The 23,137-nt window shown below is 32.0% G+C and overlaps 2 protein-coding genes across 10 annotated transcripts in view; one reads left to right on the plus strand and one right to left on the minus strand.

Annotated features, from left to right (window-relative positions):
* Positions 1 to 23,137, minus strand: part of LOC113519793 (ETS-like protein pointed) — a 188,213-nt gene that overhangs the window by 161,719 nt on the left and 3,357 nt on the right. For 2 of the 3 annotated variants that reach the window (XM_026905002.3, XM_026905001.3), the window contains exon 1: positions 4,450 to 4,609. The exons of the other annotated variant lie outside the window; for it this stretch is intronic. In XM_026905002.3, the coding sequence (XP_026760803.2) occupies positions 4,450 to 4,580 (131 nt within the window). In that variant the 5' untranslated portion in view covers positions 4,581 to 4,609. Of the gene's footprint in view, positions 1 to 4,449; positions 4,610 to 23,137 lie in introns of those variants that run through there. 3 annotated transcript variants of the gene reach the window in all.
* Positions 1,391 to 8,710, plus strand: LOC113519830 (ATP synthase subunit d, mitochondrial-like). 7 transcript variants are annotated; one of them, XM_052900655.1, is made up of 6 exons: positions 1,392 to 1,560; positions 4,516 to 4,580; positions 6,902 to 6,985; positions 7,151 to 7,301; positions 7,538 to 7,756; positions 8,452 to 8,710. In XM_052900655.1, exons 4-6 carry the CDS (start codon positions 7,183 to 7,185, stop codon positions 8,648 to 8,650), a joined length of 537 nt encoding a protein of 178 aa, XP_052756615.1. In that variant the 5' UTR covers positions 1,392 to 1,560; positions 4,516 to 4,580; positions 6,902 to 6,985; positions 7,151 to 7,182; the 3' UTR covers positions 8,651 to 8,710. The 7 variants fall into 7 exon arrangements, with proteins under 7 accessions (XP_052756619.1, XP_052756615.1, XP_052756617.1 ...); XM_052900654.1 differs by lacking the exon at positions 1,392 to 1,560 and adding an exon at positions 3,911 to 4,224; XM_052900659.1 differs by lacking the exon at positions 6,902 to 6,985 and having other exon boundaries at positions 1,391 to 1,560.

Genomic DNA, 23,137 nt, shown 5'->3' on the forward strand with positions numbered 1-23,137 from the left:
ACAAGTTGTTAAACTAATCGTCGCATGTATATATGTAATACACAGTAGAACAAATAGTTAGAAAAAGACAACAATTTAGTTCCTATTCCCCGAAATAACCAGTTTGAAGTTATAAGAAGAAATTATTTTAAATTAGATGCAACAAAATAAGGACTTCTTTAAGAGAAAATGAATTTTTTTTTTAAATAATGTTTATAGTCTAGTCTATCTAAATTTCATAGCTAGTCATATTATGCTATTGTATCATCGTTCAGGCAACAATAGGGCTTCACTGACCGCAACCGAGAACGGTCTTGTATTACGAGCTCCAAACGATATTGTTATTAACGTCTCTATTGCTGTCTGGCTTGTTTTCAATACTAAAGCAAGAGATAGCGCTACAAGTTTTCGTGTCGAAAGTCAATCCGTCGCAGAATAGGGGATAAACCAGTTTTTCTTCTTAAAATGTATCAACTTGTTCTATGGTCGATTGTTTTTTTATAAACTCGATTGAAGGCTCGATCGGTTTTCGCTTCTTGTCGTTATTTGTCATTTATTTTGTTATCAGATGGCTTCTGATGGTTTGATATGCGTTTAAGATTTATGTTATAGAATAGACTGTTTCCGTTTTATATTTTGTTTTTATTTTTATCATTATTTTAGTAAGAATATGTGTTATTAGTTTAATTTTTAATTTATTATAAGTACATATAAAAAATATTGTTAACACATATTTCTCAACTACCGCAAGAGCTACAAAAAATCGTTACTATCATTATCATAATATATTGTGATTTATCGCTACAGTTGAAATTGTACATTAATCAATAATTGTAATACTTTATCGTAGTTTATGTAGCCTGCATTACTATAAAAAGTAGGATACTAATTATATGAAGAATTGAATAATATCCAAATATAGAATATGCCGTGTGATAAGAGATCAACGAATCGTAATCAGCAACAGACTTACTGTTGTTTCTTGTGATATCAAATTATACTAGATATTTATTTCTTATCATTTCTATGTAAAACAAATATCATAGCAGATAAGAAAATTGTGTATTATGAAAAATACCCAAAGAAAACGTTTTAATTGCGTTATTTTTATAATAAGAATGTACTGATACTTGTGCTCATATAAATATTTAATAACTGTACCCAAAATGTTGTCCCTGTGTTTGGGGGTTTATTTTACATAAGTTATGGGTATTTTATAACTATTTGAAAAATTTAGAAGTAACTAAACAGTTCGTTCGTTCAAACAGATGAACGATATTTATTAAGTAAGAAATATTCGACCATCACAGTTGCACAACCTTACTCATTTTATAAATACGTGAAAGTGAGTTTGTTTATTCATTATCTCTTGGCATTTCAATGGCTCAACCAATCCAAAGAAATTTAATGTATAGGTATATTGAGATGGAGAAGGACACTGTGGTTCTACCATGACATAAAATCTTGACATTTTGTATTCCTGTTCATACCGAAATCGGTCCAGTAAATGGATCATTTCGTAAATTCGTGTAAATTCTACTATAATAGTTCAAAGGAACGATATATTAATATTTTTAATCGGTATGTATTATGTAATTTTAAAATCTTGTGTTTTGTTCGGCCCCGAAATTTCGGAAAATATTTTACGGTCGGCTCTCAGGATAGTTTTTTATCTCAGATAATCAATATAACGCGGTTGTATGAACGAAGCCGCGGATAAAAAGTAGTTTCTATTATCCGTAGGATAATAATGAACGTTGACAGTTACTGTAACTATTTCTTATACCGCCCCAATTGCCGTTCCTCGTATCGTATCTACTAATATCGCATCAAAGCTATCGGCGTTAGTTAACACTTTCAAATGTAACGAGTTGATCCGGCGGAAACCGTTCTCGTAGGCACGTGTTACTGAAATAACAACGCTCTAAAAAATACTGAACCTTATTTATAATTTCAACAAGGTCGAAATTTCCTTGTAAGAAAGTGGCTCAGGTTCAAGTTTAGTAGAATCATTTAGGTGATACAGTAAATGTGTCGTCGCGTGAATTCGGCGCTTGTGAAGGTAGACGTAAAATCGCCGTCCAATATCCGGCGGATATGCTCACGCGACTATACTGTCGTGTAATTGAAAAGGAGTGACGATTTGTCGCTCGTTTACAGTATGCCAAGGGTGAGTTGATTATTTTAATTGTACTCATGTGTTTAATTACAAAACAATTAGCTCAGGTATTTTTGTTTTATATTATGCTTACCAGTATTATAAATGTGAAAGTGAGTTTAGTGTCTTAACGGTTTAACCATTCACTATGAAATTTGCTATACACGTACTATATGGGATGGAGAAGGACATAGGCTTTTTATCGTGGTCAGTAAAGATAGGATGTCTTTTCGTCATTCGAACGAAGTCGCAGGTAAAAGTTGTATAAAGTGTTAGTCTGTTTGCACTAAGGAACTATATAGAATTGACATGGGATGACGATTTTGAATAAGAAATAAAATTGAGCGTAATCCCTTTAACGGGTCCACGGTTGGGCCTTATAAGAGGAACATAACCTAAAATGGAAAATACAATTGTATTACATATTGTTATTACATTGAACGTATATCTCGGTATACAATTTTATTTTGAGTCGTCAATTTATTGCGCTGCTTTACCGAGCTGTTTTTTTTTTTGGATGGGTGAAAATGGAATGGTAACCCCACCTGCGCTAACGGAATACGCTGACGGAGCACCAGTGAAGGGTGATACATGAGAATGAAAACAGGCCAGTTAGCCTATCATGATGAATTCATCAGGAATTAACCATGATAATTTCCAGGGAGAATCGCGAGGAGGTTGACCTGGTTGGGTATATTGCTAGCAATGGGATTCTCAGTCTCAATTACTAACAATGTCTTTCCCCCTGCTTTACTGAGCTATGTTTCCCTAGTATTTGTTTATCTATCGACATACTGGGAATGAAAACCATTGAATTATGTGCAATCTACTTTCCAATACGTGTAATTTCATACGAGTGCAATTACTACTATTGAATTGCTAATTATGTGGATAACATCCTTCCTTTGGTATAAAAAAAAATATTATTGAACGACTCGCTTTGTGTTTTGACGAGCACGTAAAGCTATCGTCTGTTATATTGTGTCAGAGAACTACTGCGTATAACTAAAGCGGCCTCTAGAAATTCTAAGCATTAGAAGGCGCCATCTTCCTCCGAGTAATAGTAATTACGAAATTTTGCAATAAAAATATATTCTGTTATGTCCATGACACTGCTCATGTCTATAGGCGACGGTTACCACTTTCCATCAGGTTGGCCGTCAGCTTGTTTGCCTCTAAGTAAAAATTAAAAAAGTATTTGTTATGGTTACTTTTTATTCGAGTTATGCGGATAATATCGCGGATCATCATCATCATCATATCAGTCATAAACTATTCACTGCTGAACATAATACTCTTCTATTGGGGGTATTGCCAGTTGTTACCTCACTTGGTAAGCAGGTTGGTAACTGTATTTAAGCTTTGGTGACGTTTTAAGAGAGAGGCTGCTGCTCATCCTTCGACCTTTAAATTTCCTTAGTCGCCTCTTACGTCACCCACGAGAAAGGAAAGGGTGTCCCATTTTATGCCAGAATCACACTGGTCATATACATCGTGGGTAAAAGGTAGTAATTTTACAAATTATACCTATTTGTTTAAACATATAATGACATTATAATCAGTATATACATGTCTTGTCAGTCCTTGCCTTCTGTACAAATATTGTATACATTTTTATACAATTCGGTACTTTCTATATGAAAACAAGGCAGCTACACTGACTCATTTTTGCACTTATCAATTCTGTAATGATAATGTGTTGTAGGTAATAATAAATAAATAATAAAAGATAATGTAACTCGTATTATCAAACTGGAATTTAAAAGAGCGTGTGACTCAAAATAAATTAATTAGGCGTTGTCCACCCGTAGACTGATTATGTATAAATTAGATATTAACAAAGATTGCGCGATCAGATTTGGTTTAGGATCCAATGCTGTGGTATGATATATTATGTCAATTTGAAATAATGGAAATGGTAATGTCATGATAACCGTTTATTCAACGAATTCAACGACTTAGTGTACCTTTAATTACTTTAACACAGATATATTTAATAATATCTATCGTACCTGTTAACACTCTAGACACTTTTAAGTCCAACAAGCTGTAACCCAATTAAAACAATAAAGAAATTAAGTACCACAGTAAGTAAAAATCACAATTTATTTCACGTGTGGTCATTTATTAATATTTTAAAATTCAATATGTGAATTCATTAAATATATTATTGCAAACAATTTTATTCACAAAACATTTCTATTTTATTATAAAAAAAGTTGTATCACGTAGAAGGAAAAAAACTGGCAATTGTATTACACATTATTACGAATTTATATAGATAAGAAATATAGTTGCGTCTGTAAGTCTACCTTTGATTATCACACGGTAAACCGGATCGCGTTAGTAATATGCCAAATAATTTTTCACCGTTCCAGGAACTATGGGCCCCGTCATGCACACTGGACACAGTACGAACAACACCAATTGAATAATTCAACATGTATGTACTCGCACCTATTGCAAACTTACCCAAAATACCAGGCGCTATCTTATCGCGAAATGATAAATATTATCTGATACGTCATCATGTGATACAAAAACAGTCAGCCTATTAAAGGAATTCTTCGATTTGCCATTGCCCAAGGGTACAGTGAAGGGCTTCAATCTTTAGGTCAAGTATGGAATATTCGAATTATCAAAACTGTTTTTTTTTTTTTAGATTAAGATTACGAATGTTCGTTTATTAACATAACCGGTATGTGATGATGTGATATTGTTAGCTGGTATTGGGTAATGACCAGTCAGATTCTAAAGGTCCTTTTTAACTCTACCTTTAAAGTTAGGAGGAGTTAGTTTACAGACTGACATTTTAGAATTAGCCTATTTATTCTTTTATTTTTGTAGCCAATAGAATACAATACTAATAAGAATAAGAAGCAAAAGTAGTCTCTGGACGTGAGAAAGGTTTCAAGACTTAGTCAAGTATCTAAGACTCTTTCATAAAACTAATACTATCAAAACTACCTAAAGGAAAGGATAGTTAAAGCATAAGACGATGTGATGTTCTTAACTAGTAAATTGAAGTTAATTCTAAAATATTATCGTCCAATTCTATACATAAATCAGAAAATTTGAAAGACTGGCATTTTAGAATAGGCTTTTTTGTTTCATCTTCGTTTAACTTCGAATCAATTAGCTTCTAATTAATCGATAAAAGATTTTATGATGGGATCGTTTCTGGATGTGTCTTATATCATTTACTACAAATTTTATACTTTGGAGACTCAAAACTGACATTTATTTATGTCATTGTGAATTATAAAGCATATAAAAATATTAACGCATTAAATCTGTTTTTTTTTTATACAAACCAGCTGACGGCCCACCTGATGGAAAGTGGTAGCCGTCGCCTATGGACATGAGCAGTACCATGGACATAACAGAGTATACTGTTTCGCCCATGATACCCCCCATGCGTTGCCATTCCTGAGGACTCAGGTGTTTTTCCTCTGTACCCTATAAATTCACTGCCATACATGCCCTTCAAACCCAAACACAGCTATGCAAACATAACTGCTTTACGGTTGAAACACGAACGGGACAGAGGTACCCAAGCAAACGACTTTTGTACAAAGTCCCCCTCTGGTTTTTAATTATCAGAGATCTGGGTAGTCTGGTAGTTAATTACGTTGAAAATTCTACAATATGAGAATCAATTTAACATTTAAATAAAAACAAACCTTATGTTTATATACTAAGCAATGTAGAAAACGATATTTTGATCATTATAATTATAGATTTTGACATTAATACATCCACCATTACGCGACTACTAGTATTGTATAATTGTATAATCTTTATTGTACGTAACTCAGATTAAACATTGGTAAATGATTTAATATACAATGGCGGACTTATCCCATAAAGGGATCTCTTACAGTCCACCTTTGAGAAGCTGAAAGAAAACTGTAGAATGTATAAGGGTAATAACCCTACAATTAAAGATAAACTAAATAATATCCAGTAAAAAAAATTGAATATATAATACAGTATAATAGTATCGTATAATCTGTGACCTGACAAATAAAAAATAAATTCGCCGCCTATAAAATGAGTAAATACAGTAAGTAACATAATATCTTAAATCTATATTCTACTTAGTGATGAAGTGCGGTCATTAGATGTGAAGATTTTAATGGGTTACATTGAAGCGTTCAGTCAACATATGCTAATTAGATAAGGTTCCCGACCTACGGAACATGAGCCTGGCAACATCTTTGCACGCGATTTTGCATGTCTGTGTCGTGTCTTCAACATCGCATGTGGTATAATCGGCTTATTTATGCCTGAAGTGAAAGCATTTCTATCCCAGTACTGTAATATGATTCTTGGAATGTCTTTTACTCTCCAATGCTATTTCAATTTATGAATATAGAATGTTCAACTTGAAATGTGAAGGTATAAAATGACGGAATGTATTATTAAGTTAAAACGAATAAGCTCTTAGAGCTCTTTCTCTTATTCTTTGTTCTTATTGTATGGTCAAAATATTTGGGAGTAAAGTGATGTTTTATGTATAATAATTTCAGCTTGGTTATTTTCTATATTAGGACCAGAAAATAAATGATACTTTAAATCAGCGATGAGAAATTGTTGCGTCAATGTTTCAATTGGTTTTTATAGTAATCGGTTGTTGTATACATAGATATAGAATTGCACATGTTAGTGATTGCTTCGGTGCAGCATCGTATTTTTGTGGATTCTTTATGTTTGAATGTGTAAAAATTGTGCGTATTTTTCTGTATTCATTTGCCGTTGCAGGAGCTATTGGAAAGCCTTAATAAATCGATGTAAATAGTTAAAAGAATGTTCTAAAAAGCAACATAAGTACCATGAGTATAGTTTGTAAGTATGTGTTGATACTAAAAATATAATGTGTTCTGAGCCTTTAATCATATTGAGAATATATAAACTTTTTTAACCATGACAAGTTTATATTTTAAAATTTACAATTATTTGACAGCTAGTAAGATGCCACTGTTGTTCTATAAACGTGTATCTTAATTACAGAAAAATATTATTTTGTACCGTCAGCAACTAAAATGGCAAAAAGATTTACCAAACCAAGTATAAATTGGGTGGAATTTGAAAAACGGGTGCCTCCTGGCCAGAAGGGAAAATTTTTAGCATTCAAAACAAAATCCGATAGTTATTTACGGCGGTAAATATTTAAAAATTGCAGATTATTACATAGGTATATCAGCAAAATCAAATTGCTACAGTTAAAGCTATTGATTCCTTCTAAGAGTGTGTTATCTAAAAGTTTGTTTTATAGACTATTAAAAAATGTTATAGAATATGGTATTCATCAGTTCTTAAAAGACGAATGAAGGGTAACTTTCATAATATTATTTACAGTCATCTTTTTGATCAAGATTTGTATATTAATTGCTTTAGGGTCGAAGCAAATCCACCTGAGCCTCCCAAAATAAATTGGGAGGAGTACCAGAAATTAGTACCAGTTAAAGGGCTAGTTGATAAATTCAAATCGCAATATGAGTCTTTTAAGGTGGCTGTACCCGCAGATACATTTTCTCAAGCTATAGATGACCAATGGAAGTCACTGGAACCTCAAATTAAAGCTTTTTGTGCTGAACAACAGAAACAAATCGATGAGTAAGTCCGAAGCAGAATAATTACAATTTTTGCTACTTTTCCAACAAAAAAATTACAAATTTACCATAAATTATTTTTTATTTATTTTACAAATATAGCTTTAGGTGATCGATTTTAAAAACTTTGCAAATGAATGTATGTACTCTTAAGTTGGTAACACCAATATCCCCAGAAAACCTTCTCCTTGGATTTTTGAGACGGTTAAACAGTTTAATAATTTACACATTGATTTGAAAGGTTTATCAAACATTTACGGATTTGATGTTTGTTTGATGAAAATTCATTCAACGTTCTTTGATCGTATTCATGACTTATTTCACCTATTGAACTACTTAAATAGTTTTAAACAGCGCATTTTATCAAAAAGTGTTTTTACGGTGACGAACTTTTAAATTGAAATCAAATGAGTTGGTTAGTTACGTAAGAATTGATGCATTGCATTACAGATATAATTCACAAGAAACCTTCAAAATTTCTCAGTTTTTGTAATTTGCAAATGTATTTTTATTAAATTGACAATATAAGATTAATCTTCTACCACTGTCAGGAATTTCTAATTTTAATTTAAATATATTATCTTCGATCGATTGAGGTCATCATGTAGTCTATTATTACTTCTCAAATTTAATATTGAAGTCTTATTGTATATTTTGTTAAGTTATATTGTATGTTGAATTTGTTTACCTTTTGTGCAGGGCAAATAAAGAACTAATAAGAATTAAGGCATTACCAAAATTTGAAGAGATGACATTGGAAATGTACGCTGAAATATATCCTGATCAGGCTTTGGATCCTGTTAATCGACCAACTTTTTGGCCTCATGATCCAGAAGATCAAGTTGGTTATAAACCATCCCCAAAGAAAGAGCAACAAGTAGCAAAAGCAAAAAAATAGAATGTTTAATCGTAGTTTTACAGATAGAATATGGTAAAAAAATCTTTATTACTTATAAATAGGTCTTATCAAGGGGTTTTACCTAATTAAATACGAATGACATAGCACATTGTAACTTCCATTTTATTGCATAAATAAATTATTGATAATAATTGATTGATTTAATAAATTGATTCTACACCTGCAAAATATTATTTTATTTCGTGTATCTATTGTTTATCTTATTTGTACAGACCATAAGATGCTATAATTATGCCACAGATAGATTAAAATGGATAATTTAGTCTCAAACATGAGTAATGTTTATAAAATGACAGCAAAATATTTCGCTTCCCAAAAAAATTTATCTTTCTCTCTCACTGAAATAACAGTCATCAGTTTAATCTCTTTCTTGTTCTTTCTTATTTTTCGATTTCAAAGTTTATTTAGTAAACTGCGTGAACTGCAGTGCAAGTGTGCAAGTCCAAACATCGCTTGAGTTATCGTCAATGGGCATTGCAGAAGGGCTGCTGCACTAAATTTAGCATCTTGTTCAGGGTCGACGCGACATAAGCCAAGAACTCGCGCGTGGCAAATTATGATTGATGATTGTGTGTGGATTTATTTTTGGTTTTATTCTGTAACTAGAGATCGGTACGGGATTCTTCGAGTTAGACGAGGCATTATGTGGCTTCCATAAATCTTTCTTTTCATAATCACCAAAGATAATATAGTGAGCCACATCAAGAGGGAAAGAACAATTTCCAAGGTTGCATTCGGATTGAATGTTTTATGTTCGTCGTAAATTTACCGCTAAACGAGTTTATTAGGTGTCTATTAAACAGTATAACAATTAATTTGATGCCCTTTGTAATTCTCATATACGTATGTCATCATTTCCTTATCAGCCGTTAACTGTCCACTGCTAAACATATGTAGGCCTCTCTCTTAAAGAGAGTTTTGCCAGTAATTAGCTTTTAGTAATGTTTTAAGAGGGAAACTGCTGCTTTTCTGTCGACCACTAAGCTCCTATAGTCGTCTCTTAACACATTTATGAGAAAAGAAGAGGTGGCCTATTCTATGCCAGAACTACAGTCTACCCAGTTGGGGTAATCCATTACTGCTATTGTATGATCATAACGATTTTGTAGCAGTTCGAAGTACTGGCTATTGGTTACATACTACTCAATTGAAGGCAGAACAAACTTAAAAACATTAATGAATACGGGTCGGTGTATGCTGACTTGGGTTTCTAGGAAAGGGCGTCGGACGTCTGGCGAAGTGGCGGCCCAGCAGCGAGTTAAGTTGTAAGACGTCATTAATGTTTTTATGTATATAACTAGCTGTGATCCTTGACTTTGTTCGCGTAAATTAGCATACAAATCTGTTCAACCATAAAAGCGAGATTGAATAACAAATGTCCAGATATCTAAATATACTTACAAATTTTTACATTATATTAGTATATTAGTAAGAATTAATATTATTGAACGTTATATAACAATATTGTAAATCATTATTTTAGTATAAATACGTGGGCGGTTTGTCCGTTATTTTGATTGAGAATAATAAAATAGAAACGATACAATATTATTATAACACAACAGATAGAAAGCACAATGCCGGTCTTCCTAGTATTAATTTTCTCAACTCAAATTTTAATATAAGTCTGTAAGATCTGTAAGAAAAATTTATAGCGGTAGAAGAACACGAAAGTGCATACTTAATAAGTTTGTACATAAGTAAAACAAATATACATTTACATAATCATCATCGTCATATCAGTCGTGAACTGTCCACTACTGAATATAAGCCTCATCCTAGGGGGGGGGGGGGGATTGGTTGCCATTTTGACACGTTTGGTACGCGGATTAATAATCGCAGTTAGGCTTTGGAGATGTTTTAAGAGGGACGCTGCTGCCCGTTCTTCGTCCTCTCTTATAATTCTCTAATAATTTACATCCCATTAAATTAGAAATTGTCTTAATATCTAATTCAATGGGAAAATAAAGATGGAAAGCCTCAAAGACATTTTTAGGTCAATCTCCCTAGTGACATTATGGATGTGAATTTGTTACTCCATTTTTAAAAATCCCTTATATGAAGGGTGTCATAGACGTGACAGTGTATTCCGTGACACCATAATGCTATTTACGTCTGACAGCGACGGTTACCACTTGTTTACTATTTGAATTAGTACATAAAATTTTAGTACCTAATTGGTGTGTATTACTATTAACTTGATTAGTCATCATTGTACACTGTCACATACGAGTACCAAATTACACTAGGCTCCAAGGTTAATTATTACTATCTTGGTGAATATATTGTTGTTCTACATTTTAAATGCAAACAATCCATTCATCAGTCATGTAAATTTATGTAAATCGGGAAAGTGGTGTGAAAGCGTTTTCACTATGTAGCGTACAATGTACTGAATGTATTAGTTAGGGCGGTTCAGAGTTCACATTGGTAGCCATACATGGGTGGAGTGATAGGGTTGACCCTTGTTTTGATTTATTTATTTGAAGTATTTATCTATCAGCTACTGATTTTTATATTTAATCAGTCATTACCGTTGTTTAATCAGTAATTAATTATGATTAATGATCAGCGTCGAACCTTAAACATTCACGTGTATTAAAGTCATAAGATCTTCTTAAAGGAATGGTGTTAGATTGACTTACTCATGTAGTCTTGGGGAGAAAGAGATTGTTAGCAATGGAGATTGACAGCCCTATTGTTAGCAATATACCCTATTAGGTCGACCTCCACGTGGTTCCCCCTGGAAACCAGCGTGAACAATTCTTATTGAATTCGTCAAGATGGGCTAACTGACCTACTTTATCCTCACCTATTATCCTTCACTGGTGTCCCGCCGGTGTATACCGATTGCACGGGTGGGGTTACCATTCCATTATCACCCTTTAAAAAAAAACTCATGTAGTCTTAAGTAGTCATACCTTATAAGGTGTATATACCCAATATTGGATATATATGGCATATTCAAGCAGATTTGCTGATGCAAAAGGCTGACGCATTGACATATTTAAGATTATTTTTCAGGGGTGGCATGACCCTTTAAAAAGCTATATAATGTATTCTCACCTAAGATATCTTTAGGCATAATTGATCTATGCTTAGATCATACGGTGGACACTAGATAATTATGGGATAGACTTGGCCCATCTGCTCCTCTCCCCAGAGGGGACCCAGACCTCTGAGGGGTTTGAGAATAAGAGTAATTGCCATTTTAACCACCCTGTTGCAAGACGACGATAATAATAGGGTTTCAGTGCCTTAGGTCTGATGCGTATTATTTTTAAGTAATTCCAAGGCGCCGAATCTCATTTTACTATGATTTTTTTGTCTGTTTTTATATGATATATTCAAGAATTTTTAATCGCTTTTTATGCCTAATTCTTTAACAATAGATGTTTTGCAATATGTATATTAATTTTCTTACAATTAGTATCGCTGTATTTTAAATTTACGATCAGCAGGTCTACTCATGAATCTAATATCAATATCAATCCAATCTATTGCAACGATAATTTTATACTGTTCTTATGAAGCATCAGTTAGGAATTAGGTTATGATTAGGATTGGTATACAATTGTTTGCATTGGCAAGTTACACTAATATGCATCCATCAGAACAATATAAAACCTGTATATTGCTAGTATTGTATGCCATTCGAGAGTGCGAAACTTCTCAATTCAATATCGACTTTTTAGAATTTATTTCAAGAGTAACCCCACAGAGCTTAACGGGACGTGTTTACAGGTAAACTACTAAACTACCTACATATCTGATTTTTATTGTCGAAGTTTCAATGATTTGTAATGATATCGCATTAAGTCTCGATTAATAATTTAAAATATGTATAAGCAACGGGACAATTTTAAAAATAACTATGCACATCGTTGTATTTAAAGAAAAATATATATTTAAATTAAATAAAAAAACATTTTATTACCAACCCTATGAAGGGAGAAGCCACCTGTTGCCGCCGTGTGCTATATTTAGCTCCTTCCCGCTCAACCCATTCATAACTATGTGACTAATGTTTGAAACAAAACTTGAATGGTTTGCTGACGTAGGAAATCTAGTTTTCGTTATCTACTCGTACTTCTGAATTTTTCACTTGCATCGCATCGCAAATACAAATACTACTGGAATAGTTAATGATTTTTAACGAATAACTGAATAAAATCTCACCGTTGTGATGAAAAAATAGGTATTTTGACATCACAACGGTGTTTTTTTAAAGTGATTTTAAATTATATTTACTTGTTTTAATATTAGAATTAGGTTTGCCGATTTGTTATTTTGATTAATTAGTCACTAATATAGTTGTAAATTGTATAAGATGTACAAAGAATACTGACTTCAATCTTGACACAAGGAGTTCAACATGAGTGTAAATCCTAAATATAGAATCATCAAAATCGGCTCACAATTGGCAAACATAACACATAAACGCACACCTAAAAATACAATCGTTTTGAGAATCATCTTCTGTTCTTTTTGAAGTCGGTTAAAATACAAGAATTTTTAACAAATATTATAGAAGAAATTCTTATATAAATTGACATTAGTTACATTGCTTTGATGGAGATAGAAACCTTGGCCCGCCAATCTACACCCACTCGAGACACACGAACGAGTAGAAACGTATTAAATAAACATTTTGTAACAAATACCTTCTAGTGATGCGACGATAAATACGTATTTACAACCGATAGAAATTAAAAAAAAAATCGATATTATTAGAAGAACACTTGTTAAAAATGGATATATTGCTACAAAAACTATTGTTCTTTCTAAAATGAAATACTTTTAAAAGAATTATTATGTTGGGATCGGGATGCTGTAAAAATTGCACTTCTTTTTTTAAGTAGTCGTGTAATAAATAAAAAAATCATTCGGTATTTGATACATTATAGAGGTTGATAATAAACATAAAAAATAATTTAAATAGCTTTATGAATCCGTGTAAAATATTTTTTGTGTCTCAATTTATAGTTGTGAAGTCAACAACACTAGATAATACTCGTATATCTAAATATGCTTCAAATTACTTTTTTTTTTAATTTTTGCCCTTATGCCGAAGATCAGAGTAACCGTTTTTCCGTGTAGATATGGATATATCTATGTCCAGACTTTATATAGTAATAATATAGCTTCTTTTTAACCGATTTCAAAAAAAAGAAGAAATTGACAATTAATATTATTTTTTATATAAGTTAACTACGTCATTATTAACCGATTTAGAAAATTCTTTTTTACCCGAAACGATATATTTTGAGATAGGTCCCATAGAAATTTTGCCAAATCGGTTCATTGATTTGGTTTTCAAATCAATATAACTGGTTTAGCTACGATTGAAGTAGGCGTTTCGTTTTTTGCATTTTTGTGCAATAAAATCTGCTAGTTGTAAATGTTAATACGACATTTTTATTAACTCTATATCAACTTTATCAATTTTTTTGCAATCAATTCAATTTTTTTTTGACTACGAAAGTGGCAAACTAGCGTATAGCCCGTCTGTTGGTAAAGGGTTACTGTAGTCTATGGACGCCTGCAATATTAGTGATGTCACGTGCGCGTTGCCGACCCTGAAGAAACCTTAATATACCCTTAATCCTGTTGGTCTCATATTAATTTTGTGATGATTGTACTCGAGTTTTTTTCTTTGCAGAGCAAAAAAAACTGTTAATTACAAAACTAAGTCAACTCGTAGACAACATTTTTAATCTTTATGAAATATCTTGTTATTCATCGTTGTGTTATGTCACGACCGAAGTAGAGTAAAATGCACTTGATTGAGGAACACAATTTTAGAGTATAATAAATGGCATGGGATGATGTTAGTTCCTACTTAGTTAATGTGGGCGACAAAGGAAACCAGGAATAGAAATTGGAAATATATGTATAATGGTCAAAGGAACTTAGAAGACTAGGGCCGTGAAGGCAAGCCAAAAGGAAACAATAGATACTCGTATGCATGTCAATTTCGAATTTGGTAAATAATAATATATAGCTATAAATAATATATGTGGCCTGTACTCCACAGTTAATATTAGCTGTGTAATATATGGAAGAGCTAAAGACAGTATAAAATAATTATGGCACCTGTAAGCTATTATAATCATATCACAGGCCAAAGACGAAAGTTTTTTTTTATTTTAGAAATTTAAAAAGTCGAGGTATTCCCAACATTATCTCGTCCACTCATTATAAAATTGATAAAACAGTTTTCGGACACTATAGACATGCAATACCAGTTAAGAACTTCTAGAACAGGTTTGTACCAACTTTAATATTGATGATTTACTAGCTGCCATTATGAGAAATGTAAACTAAGTGGCTTTTAACACATAAACAGTTTAACGTTGAACACTTTGGCTCTTGCGTACTGTTTTATTCTCGGAATGTGAACAGTGGCGTTTTGTTAGCTTATATTGTACATTCATAGAAATATTATCTAAATCATTAGCTGGAAATTATAAAAAAAATTGGAACGTACTTTTTAATTAATAATGGTTTTATCGATATTTACATTTAATATTACAATTGTGGACGAAAGGACAGTAAGCTGGTATAGAAATACGGTGTTATAATAAGAAGGTAATAAATATATATATATATATATATATATATATATATATATATATATATATATATATATATATATATATATATATATATATATATATATATATATATATATATATATATATATATATATATATATATATATATATATATATATATATATATACAAAGAAAAGTAAAAAATAAGTGAAGAAATAAAATATGAAAATTACTTCATGTTACAAAAATCATTTTAATAAAATTAAAAAAGAAAGCAAAAAAGTGCATTGGTACAAAAAGAAGGGAGTTCCTTCATCGTCTGGAAATTTAAAAGATGTAAGCTACGATCTGATTTTGATATCCCGGACAGCAAAGCGCCTTCATTTTTGGGATAGAGAAAGATAATAGAAATATAATGGAACGACATTTCAATTTTAAAACCTATTTAGAAAAATTAATGAATGTCTTTTATTTGCATTGTACAATATAATAAATAGAATAAAGCAATATAACTAATAAATGTAACGAAACAATTGCTTAAGTACAGTAAGGTGGTCTTATTTTAATTATTATTATTATTTAAAATAATTAGTTTCGCTCGTATATTTACATTACTATTACATTATTATTTACATTATATTTACATTTATTATTGTTACAACATGTAATAGCAATAAATGATTGAATTGAATTGAACCGAATTGAATTGAATTACTCGTTAAAGGATATTATTGTTTTTGATTGCACCCTGTATACAATTCAGCACGTTTCGCACACTTCCTCGTAGTATTTTCGAAAGCTTTACCTACCGGACCTAAAATATAATAGCTATATATACTGCCAATTCCATACTTTCAGCGGTTAGAGCTTTTTGCGTGAGGATAAATGGTAAAGTAGCTACCCTTTGTCTATTATCGTATATCAGATAATAAATAGTACGTCCAACACATGATCTAAAGTTGTTTAGAAAATAAATGATATTATAATAGATTCAAATAAGTATACGAACAATTAATTGAAAGATAGTTTTAATAGATTATATGTATACGGTAGCATCGATTCCGATGATCTTTTGCGATAGAACGCAACATAATTAGTTAATTAATTAACATGCAGATAATATAGGCGCGTTTATAACAGAGATAGGTCCCACAAACATATAATTATGGATGTGAAGTTGGTCACGGAGATATATTTAATATTTATCGTTGTGTCGTTGACCCCGACACATGGGCGTAAGTAAGCGTTGCATATAAAGCACATCTAATTGTTTATGTTAAACATCGTTTATTTTAATATCTTATCTACTCATCATATAGTAATTTTTAGGTTAGTCAAATAAATAATGGATAAAACTGGTCTTTGTCTGTCTATCAGTTGTTTTAGTTCCATTTACCGTATTTGCGTGGGCGAGTTACGTATAGATTTACGAGTATAACTATCGAAAGTAAGAGATAAATTACAGTTATGTTTTTTTTTTTAATAGGTGATAGTGGAATAGTAACCCTACCCGCGCTATCGGTGTACACCGGCGGGGCACCAGTGAAGAATGATAGATGAGGATGAAGCAGGTCTGTTAGCCCATCGTGACGAATTCAACAAGAATTATTCACGATGGTTTCCAGGGGGAACCACGTGGAGGTCGACCTAATAGAGCATATTGCTAGCAATGGGGCTGTCAAACCCCATTGCTAACAATCCCTTTCCCCCCAACAGTTATGTTAAGAGTATAATGTAGTGACAAAAATCAAATGAGAAAATTATATGACTTATTGTATTGTTGGATTTTTTTTATACTACTATGGTATAAGCATAGATATAAGTACTATAGACAAAATATAGTTGATAATAGTTATTGAGATTTTGTTAAAGAAATCATAGTGTAAGATAGCAGACATGCGAATATTTCATGTAGATATGAGTGAGTTAAATGTGAGTAATCAGGATTAGGCAAGTTTGTGATGTTGATCGGTATTAATTAATTCATAATTAAAAATTCTGGTGCGCCTGCGCGGCCGACCGCGTCAACCAATTATGGTGCCCACGCGTTGCAAATGAAAATGGACATTATTTTCAAGGCTGTTAGGTGCATGAATGGCATAATATTATTCTATATGAAGGGCAAGCGACAGTTGTTTTATTTTGTACTATATTTAGTACTTGGACTGAATTGTTACTGAGCCAGCTTTGTGTAGAGTTGGAGCTCAGTTTGGCATACATGACGGGCGCATCGTTTTCATTCAACTGGGTTGATCTCATTGATCCCCCGGTCTTGGATTGATATTATAATTAATAATTTATTATTACACTGAATGGTTAAATCTTTTTGGTAATAATTTTATTGCTTGAATTCAACGTAAAGGAATGAATGGGAATGACTAAGGGCAAGATTTGAGATTTTGATATTATTTCTTAAATTAATTATTATCTAATTTTAAGAATACCGGCGCAACAGTTTGCTAAGAAAATATACAAATACCCTTAGTATTTGTTTTTATTACTTTAACAGAATATAAATTTAGTCTTTTAATTATTTTATATTTGATAACTCGATTTTTAGTTTATTATGTAAATTTCATTAAAACAACTACAGAATGCGGGTCTGAACTTCTTTATAAAATCTTTTTAATACTTTTTAATATTGTATCAGTTGTCTTTTTTTATGAAACTTTTGATATAAAATAGGTATATCAAAAGTCGAGATATCAAAAACAAAATAAAAGAATGGAAAGTGTAGAGACAGAATCTTGATTCTTGATGTAGGGTTCGCATGTGTGGGTGGGTTGGAACCTGTACTGCGTGTTGAACATCTGTTTATTGGTTTGTGCATTGCAAAAAACTTCTATATTTATTACCACATCAAGAGATTTTAGAATGCTGATCGATATCTGATAGCGTTATTGGTTTGCTACTGAAACCCATAACAGGTTATAGCAAGAATGGATTTTGGAGATTTTTTTTTGATCCTATAGCCAGATTATACATATCAATCAGGATAAAGTATTATTTTCTAATATGATTAATTCTTAAACGATTGTATTAAATATAATGTCAAATGAGTGATATTTCAAGTCATTAGAGTGAACATTAGATTTTTGATTTTGAAATAAAATATATATGCGTAACTACCCAACAATAAACAGTCCGTATCTGTAATATTGCTACAATACATATATGATGTAGTTGTATATTACTTTAATCAATATCATACATATCTTATTGTTTTAAACAAAATAAACGATGTATTCGCGTGAAGTGTTTTTATTATTTTTGTAACTTATTTTCGCATCAAGAAAACATTCATCCCAAATCATGTCAGCAATAGGCGACGTTTCTACCTGCTCCGGATTGGGTCCCGTTGCGTGCAAGGTGTATTGGCACCCTACACACACACACACACACAACACGCTTTGCGCACACTATCGTAGACTGCGTCTGCACATACTGCGCATATGGCGTCCTCGTCCCTCGACCATCCCCGACGGCGACGACCAATAGTGCACCGAACTTGAGTTTCTAGCTCGTCAGATGTCGATCGACTGATTTTTATTTTGTTTACTGGTGTGTTATGAGCGGATGCTAAGGGAATTGTCAGAACTTGCTATTGCGTTGTACTTTGAACTTGTCAAGTATTTATTCATTTAGATACCTACGTTGTAAATGAAAGTTACTTAGTATACATAACTATAATACATACCTACGAGTACTACTTACTCGTATTTCATATTATGCACATACTTCGAACTAGAAGGCCGGCCCATTCTCACTTCAGCCTGCTTATTCTTCGGGCTATTAGTTACATTAATCAATTATGGTGAACAAAGGTTTTCGAGTGGCGATCCTGTACAGACAAATGCAGTATGGAATGGTATTACAGATGACTCAGGATCATTTCTTATGAGATTCTATGAGAGAGATCTACCTATGTTCACTAGTGGACAATTAACGGCTAAAATGAAGTCCTACTTAATATGTAAATAGAAATCCAATAGGTTCGTTTCTACATATTTAAAGTAAAGTATACTTTAAACTTTGCCATGTGCGCCCCGGCATATAATGGGTCACCCCTTCCTTTCCCGTGGGTGTCGTAAGAAGTGACTAGACGAGGGCGAGGAACGGGTAGCAGCATCCCTTTTAAAACATCTCTAAAAGCCTAACTGCGGTTGCCAACCCGCCTGCCAAGCGTGGCAATTACTGGCAAAACTTTCCTTATAGGGAAGGCTTATGTTCAGCAGTGGATAGTTAACGACTGAAATAATAAAATAATAATACTTTAAATTTAACTTTTTTTTTTATTTACCTAGATACAAAAATATTAATAATATTAATATTTTAGCCAGTAATCTGGATTGATTTATTTTTCAATTTCAAGAAATGAAACTTTTATTGTTGTACCTACAATGATATGGAAAAGTAGGTGTAATCTTAATGGTATACTTCCCACTTATCTATTCTTAAAACACAAATCCAGCTTAAATTTTATCAATAAACTAAACTACGTAAAATTCCATTCAGTAGTATATTATAATTATGGTCTTATTAAATTTTAAGCCTATCTATTGATTAGGTGATATGACGCAAAAATAGTAATTTTAGTGGTATTTGTATTGACTGTTAATACTTGGCAGAATTTCGAGTGTATAAAAACACTTAAGTACTAGGTATAACACATTTTAATTTGCGTGTAACTGATGTTTGAATATTCCTCAAGAACAAAACCATACTATTATTATACGATTTAAAATTATGTTCCACAAAAAAATCCGATTTCAATTAAAGGATTTATTTAATACTAAAAAAAGCAAAAACAAATAACAATTGGGTTCGTAAATAACTGCATTAGTAAAAAAATTCTTTTGCAGTCATTTGCGTCTAACAAAACTATGTTGTACACATTATAGATATAAAAAAGTAATAAAAATAACGATCAGTTTGATTAAAAAACTAAACTACTAAACCGATATTGATAAAATTTGTATGGAACTGCTCTGTAAGTATTTTCAAATCTGCAGAAAATGTCGGCGTTATGAGGTAACATATAATAAATACAACCGAATTAAGAACTTTTTCTTTCTTAAATCGGTTAACAAAAAAATAATATTATAAAATTATACAAATGTTTTTTACAATGATTGTAGATATACTAGTAACTTTATTCCCATGGCATGGCCAACTTTTTATAAAACAGATATACTGAAATTTAAATAAATTGTCGTTGGATCGCGGCGACCTTCAGATAACTAGATAACTCGTATGTTTGATAAAATGATAATGGCGCATTGCAGTGTGACTGATTCTAAACATATAAAATATGTGTTTAGTAAATTTGAAGAATATTTATTATACTACACTAGTAAATGGGAGCACTAGTAATTAAAAGAATTAACCAGAATTCAGTCTCAGGCCCCTAGATGTCGCTGCTCGAATCAAATTTTGGGTACTTCTCTGAGGCAGTGAAATATTTTTCACAGTGGAAATTATTCTATAACAAGGAATAATAAATTTAGTTATTAAGTTAATTTGCATAATGCGTAGTACATATAGAAAGTTTCCGTAAGTATATAAATATAAGGATTATAAAGGTTATATTTTCAACCGACTTCAAAAAGAAGTCACCTCATAACTCCGTCAGTTGTAATTCGATTTACAAAATATTTTTTTTTTATCTGAAAGGATATATAAACAGATTGATTCTATAGATTATGATGATATTGATGACCGAGGAGAGAAGGGTTTGTAAGAAATGCGGACTATCAGTCCCATTGTTAGCAATATACTCTATCAGATCGACTAAAATCTATCAGGTCAGGTGCTGAATGTATTCATCACGATGCTAACTGACCCGTCTTTTTATCTCACTTATTACCATCCCTCACTGGTGCCCCGCCAGTGTATACTGTTAGCGCAGACGAGGTTACCATTCCAGCCACAAAAACGATTATGTCTATGGTAATCCCAATGCGTTGAGAACTTTAATGGAAAGTTATTGGAAACGACTTGGTCTCCTACTGGTAAATGATATTATTATAAAAAAAAAATACAAACTTCAAAGTGATAACATAGCGTTGAGATTATTTTTATCAAATATCACGTCAGATAGAAGCAGTAATTACTGTAGGTAAGTAGCGACAAATATTTCATATATTATCTATTTATTTCCTTTTAAACTCCGATTGTTATCTTTCACATCCGTTTCCTGACCGGAATCATGATTTGAAGATGCACTAATCCCATATCAATAAAATTGGATTAAAGTACTTGTCAAATACGACATAATAGATTTTTTTTTATTATAATCGTCAGTGCATGCCAGTATCTTATCTCTAAGCTACAACACAAGTAGCTAACATTGAAAACAATACATAGTTATTTTTTAAATTGATGAAAACAGATTAGTATTATTGTTGGCTTTGTTAACAGGTTAATATATCAACATAAAATTATTGCATGTTGGCAATAAATTTAAATTGTTAAATTGTCAGGGAAATTTTAATTGTGAAAAACAAAACGTACCATAACATGTTTTTATTTTCTGTCAGTCATATCTTTCTTTGTACTAAATTTTAAAATTAGTATAATCCATATTTTACTCATTGGCGTATTATTTTCCAGAAGGGAGGGGAGGGTCTTTTGAAAAAGGCACATTATACACTTGTAAAAATGTCAGTGCATACTAAGGTGGGCATTTAACAATTCTGGGGTGGGTGTGGCCTACACAGCACCCCTTAAATACTCTTATGATTTCAGTTAATTAAATTTTGTTTAATTTCCAACAAGGTAATAGTCCTTCGGGCCGGATGTTGGCATACTAATGGAGGAGGATAGGTGAAGATGCAGTCAGATCGATTGGCTCATCGTGAGGAATTTATCAGAAATTAATTACATCTAAGTAGTATCAGCATATATTGATGCTTGTTACGTATGTATTTTTTTTATATATTTTATAATGTATACATCTACTGAATATAAGCACCGGTGCAAAACCATATTAAATAGATAGGATACTATTTACTTAATGGATTTTTTTATACGTGAATATATTGTTATATTTAATACCAGAGAGAGACTGTACAAAAGTCGATTGCTTGGTTACCTCTGTCCCATTCGTGTTTCAACCGTGAAGCAGTTGTGTTTGCATGGCTGTGTTTCGGTTTGAAGGGTGGGATATGGCGTAAATTTACTGGGTACAGAGGAATAACATCTGAGTCCTCAGGAATGGCAACCCATGGGGGGTATCATGGGCGAAACAGTATACTCTGTTATGTCCATGGTACTGCTCATGTCTATAGGCGACGGTTACTACTTTACATCAGGTGGGCCGTCAGCTTGTTTGCCATTCTAAGTTATATAAAAAAAACCTATGTGAAATAGAAATAATAATTGAAAGTGTCAAAATTATAACTATATAATTATTAAAACATCTGTAAACTGCGTAATATATTCAGATTAGCTTTATGCGGTTGAAGCGTCATTTTACAATTATTGTTACAAGTTCTAACTAAAGTGTATATTTATGGTGTAAGCATGGTACTCGTAAGAAATATTTAATGATGCTAGTAGAATTGCACATGACATACTACATAGTATATTTGTAGATAAAAGATGAGTAAGATCACCACAATAATACTATGAATCGGCATCATCAATCAGTAGTCATACATTATTGCTAAGAGAACGAAGCGTGAACGAAGTCGCACGTCATGCTGGTTCGTAAGTTATTGTTTTGATAGTTTGACCGTTTATTAACTTGACCAGCTGATCAAATTCAAATTAAAAATACACGTGTACATAAAAACTATGCCTGTCCTATATTAATAGGTAGAGTTCTTTATAGCACAGCTAGTCAGTAGTAATGTATAGGTAATTTTAAATATTTTAAATAATACCAGCTAACCATATAAAAAGACG

Source organism: Galleria mellonella, unplaced genomic scaffold (assembly GCF_026898425.1).
Source record: "Galleria mellonella isolate WM207_F2 unplaced genomic scaffold, CSIRO_AGI_GalMel_v1 utg65, whole genome shotgun sequence".
Classification (NCBI taxonomy): domain Eukaryota; kingdom Metazoa; phylum Arthropoda; class Insecta; order Lepidoptera; family Pyralidae; genus Galleria; species Galleria mellonella.

Excerpts from the sequence above, each read along its gene's own strand:
- LOC113519830 (XM_052900659.1), top strand. The coding sequence starts at position 7,183 with ATGGCAAAAAGATTTACCAAACCAAGTATAAATTGGGTGGAATTTGAA. Across the intron at positions 7,302-7,537 it reads TCCGATAGTTATTTACGGCG|GGTCGAAGCAAATCCACCTG; the intron begins GTAAATATTTAA and ends TAATTGCTTTAG. Across the intron at positions 7,757-8,451 it reads CAACAGAAACAAATCGATGA|GGCAAATAAAGAACTAATAA; the intron begins GTAAGTCCGAAG and ends CCTTTTGTGCAG.